The 3212-nt window shown below is 28.4% G+C and overlaps 1 protein-coding gene across 1 annotated transcript in view; it reads left to right on the top strand.

Annotated features, from left to right (window-relative positions):
* LOC105617772 (protein takeout-like) overlaps window positions 1-2851 on the top strand; it is a 10736-nt gene extending 7885 nt beyond the window's left edge. Inside the window, exons 2-3 of the mRNA XM_012199325.1 lie at window positions 1072-1312; window positions 2410-2851. Coding sequence (XP_012054715.1) covers window positions 1072-1312; window positions 2410-2851 — 683 coding nt within the window. The remainder of the gene's footprint in view (window positions 1-1071; window positions 1313-2409) is intronic.
* The last annotated feature ends 361 nt before the right edge of the window (window positions 2852-3212 follow it).

Here is a 3212-nt window from a genome sequence, read left to right on the forward strand (position 1 = left end):
GAGAGAGAGAGAGAGAGAGAGAGAGAGAGAGAGAGAGAGAGAGAGAGAGAGAGAGAAGAGAGAGAGAGAGAGTGCATACATGCGCGCGCGCGCGCGCGCGCGCGTGTGTGTGTGTGTGTGTGTGTGTGTGTGTGTGTGTGTGTGTGTGTGTGTGTGTTCACTCGTTCTAGAGAGTGTAGTAGGAGAGAGGCATCAACTGATCACATGATGAACTCTGAACAAAAATTACGTAAATATTATTTTAAGCATATTTTTCTTGTTCCGTTTTTACAATTTATTTTATTCTTATATTCTATTAGATAGATCTCATTTTTTTACATTAGAACTACATAAAGTTTATATATGTGTATTCTTAAATTTCATAACTTAGAATAAATTCTTGCAACATGTTAATGAGAAAGATCCAAATAAACAAAATGCTAATATCTTTAAAAAAGCGTATATAAAATATATAAAATATATGTCTTGTAATCCTGTCAGATCCTTATATCACATGAAGTGGTATTAGAGATATTTGCATTCCAATTGCCAAGAAAGCTGGCGATAATGGACATTGGATTGAATAATGATGATTTGGGCAAAATAAAAATTAAAAACAGGGATAAAGACTAAAGATCAAGAACTGAAAAAAACCATAACCATTTTATCGGTTCAGTTATGATTTCGATATTATAAACTTCACAAAATTTGAGTACAGGTTTCGATTCACTACAAAAAAAAAACAATTTCGCTTTCAATCCGAGTCCCCGCTACAAAAGCAATCATACATCATCTGAGCTTGGTTTTTTATTAAATCGCTGAAGATGGTCTAAGAAAAAATCAAAATGTCCGAAAATTATTGTAAAGTAATAAATTAACTATAAATATGTATTTGAAACAATTTGCGCTCACTTACTGCGCCGTTACTATCATAGCCATATTATCACAATTTTTTATTACCGAGAATCCATTTTTCTTTCATTTTATTTCAAATATTAAATAGCATTAAATTATAGAATTATTAACATAAAACATTATTTTAACCATAATATTTACAAAAAAAATTCACATTATAAAACATATGTTTACTAGCACCGTTTCTAAAGATATGCCACCGCAATGATCCAAATCTGAACGAATGCATAAAGCAAAGTATCAACTTGTTAAGGCCTTATCTGAAAACGGGCATTCCAGCATTACAAATACCATCTTGTGAGCCACTTCACGTGCCACAGATTAAAATTAGCGAGTCAGTCGGTCCAGTTTCCATCAAATCGATATATACCGATATCAAGATTCAAGGAGGAACGAGTTTTATTTTAAAGAGCGTCAAGTATGCATATATAAGTCAATGGACAAATAAAAAATCGAATTAAAATTAATTCGTATCTCGAAAATTCGATGTCTGAAAGAATGTTTTTTCATTGTTTTTTCACAAAATTATACTTGGGATAACTCCGGCAAATACGCCGTGCTGAAATTTAACAAAAGCTAAAAGAAATAGAAGTGGAAATAATTTTCCCACAACTATTCTGTTACATGCCTTTATATATTAGTATTGTGATTACGATTTCAGTTTTTTAATATTGATAAAATTATTATGGATTGAATTGATTTGTCACTATATATAATAAGTCCATCATAAATTATAATCTACATAAAATAATTACTGTAAGGCGCGTAAAAGATTTATGATTATTTTGTGATATATAAGTGTAGAGGAATAATAAAGCATGTTGTATAGCAAAATTCAAGCGCTTTACTCTTATATTCTTTATTTAGTTTGTTGTCCAATATATTCTACCTGTTTGGCACATATGATATTTTTACCGGGTGGGATTTATGCCTAAAGCAAACAAAGTGCGCAGATTGGATTCGGTGCATTAAATACAATAAGCACATTACATGAAATATGTACCTCTTGTAATATATGTATTAGATTGTAATTATTATCTATTACTTCATATACATATACATATTTATCATTCTTATTCCTTTGTAAACATATTTTATAAGTTATTGTGTCATTTTACGTCTTATTTATATGCATTATTTGTAAATTTTTATGAGCCATACATACATACCTCCCCCTCCTCTATGAGTAGCCATATATCTCACTCCTATGAGATGTACGGCAAAAATGCAAGAGTTTAAAAAAGTTCATTTTTTAATACAAAATATAAATATTTCGGATTTCTAATATTTTTTTTCATAATAATAGACAGTACAAAGTTTTTACTGATACTGAGTTCGTTTACCTTAAGAATAGTAAATAATATTTAAAATTAATATTTAAAATTAATAATTAATTTTTGTTAAATGCGGAGTTATATATACCGGAGTTGCTCTATATCAAATTGCGTTAAAATTATTTTTATCCTAAATCCTCAAAAATTTTACATAGAATTTATACAGAATTATTTTTTTCAGAATCGATATTGATAATAATCGCATTAGATTAAAACTGTATCTTCCACGTCTTGAGATGAACGCACGCTACAATATGGAAGGAAAGATTTTGATGATGCCTATAAATGGAACTGGATTGGCGCATGGCAATTTTACAGATATTGACGTCATAGCTATCATCCAAGGCGAACGTTATCAATCTCGAAGAACTGATGAGACTCATTATCGCGTTATTGACTTCTACGTAGATCTTGACGTTGGACAGGCCAACATCCATCTAGATAATTTGTTCAACGGCGATGATACTTTATCTAATGCTATGAATCTCTTTTTAAATGACAACTGGAAGATTGTAGCGGCCGAAATTAAGCCAGCTCTTGAAAATACTATTTCGGAAATTTTTAAGACATTTTCAAATAAGTTTTACTCAAAATTTTCATTGGATACATTGCTGCCTCTTTAAATACATTACATTCATTCTTTATAAATGGCACATATTTTAGAAATAAGTTTGTTATATTTATTCTCATCATTTTTATTCTTCATTTGTTTTAGTTTTTTACCGATCTATTATTACAGAATCTATTATTACAGAATTATAGTACAGAATTATACAATTATATATAATTATATGTAAAAATATGTCCATCTGTATGTAACTCCGGGAAAATGTTTAATAATTATAAAAATATATATATATATATATATATATATATATATATATATATATATATATATATATATATATATATATATATATATATATATATATATATATATATATATATATATATATATATATATATATATATATATAGTATATA

The sequence above is a fragment of the Atta cephalotes genome (genome assembly GCF_000143395.1).
Source record: "Atta cephalotes unplaced genomic scaffold scaffold00014, whole genome shotgun sequence".
In the NCBI taxonomy this organism is placed as follows: domain Eukaryota; kingdom Metazoa; phylum Arthropoda; class Insecta; order Hymenoptera; family Formicidae; genus Atta; species Atta cephalotes.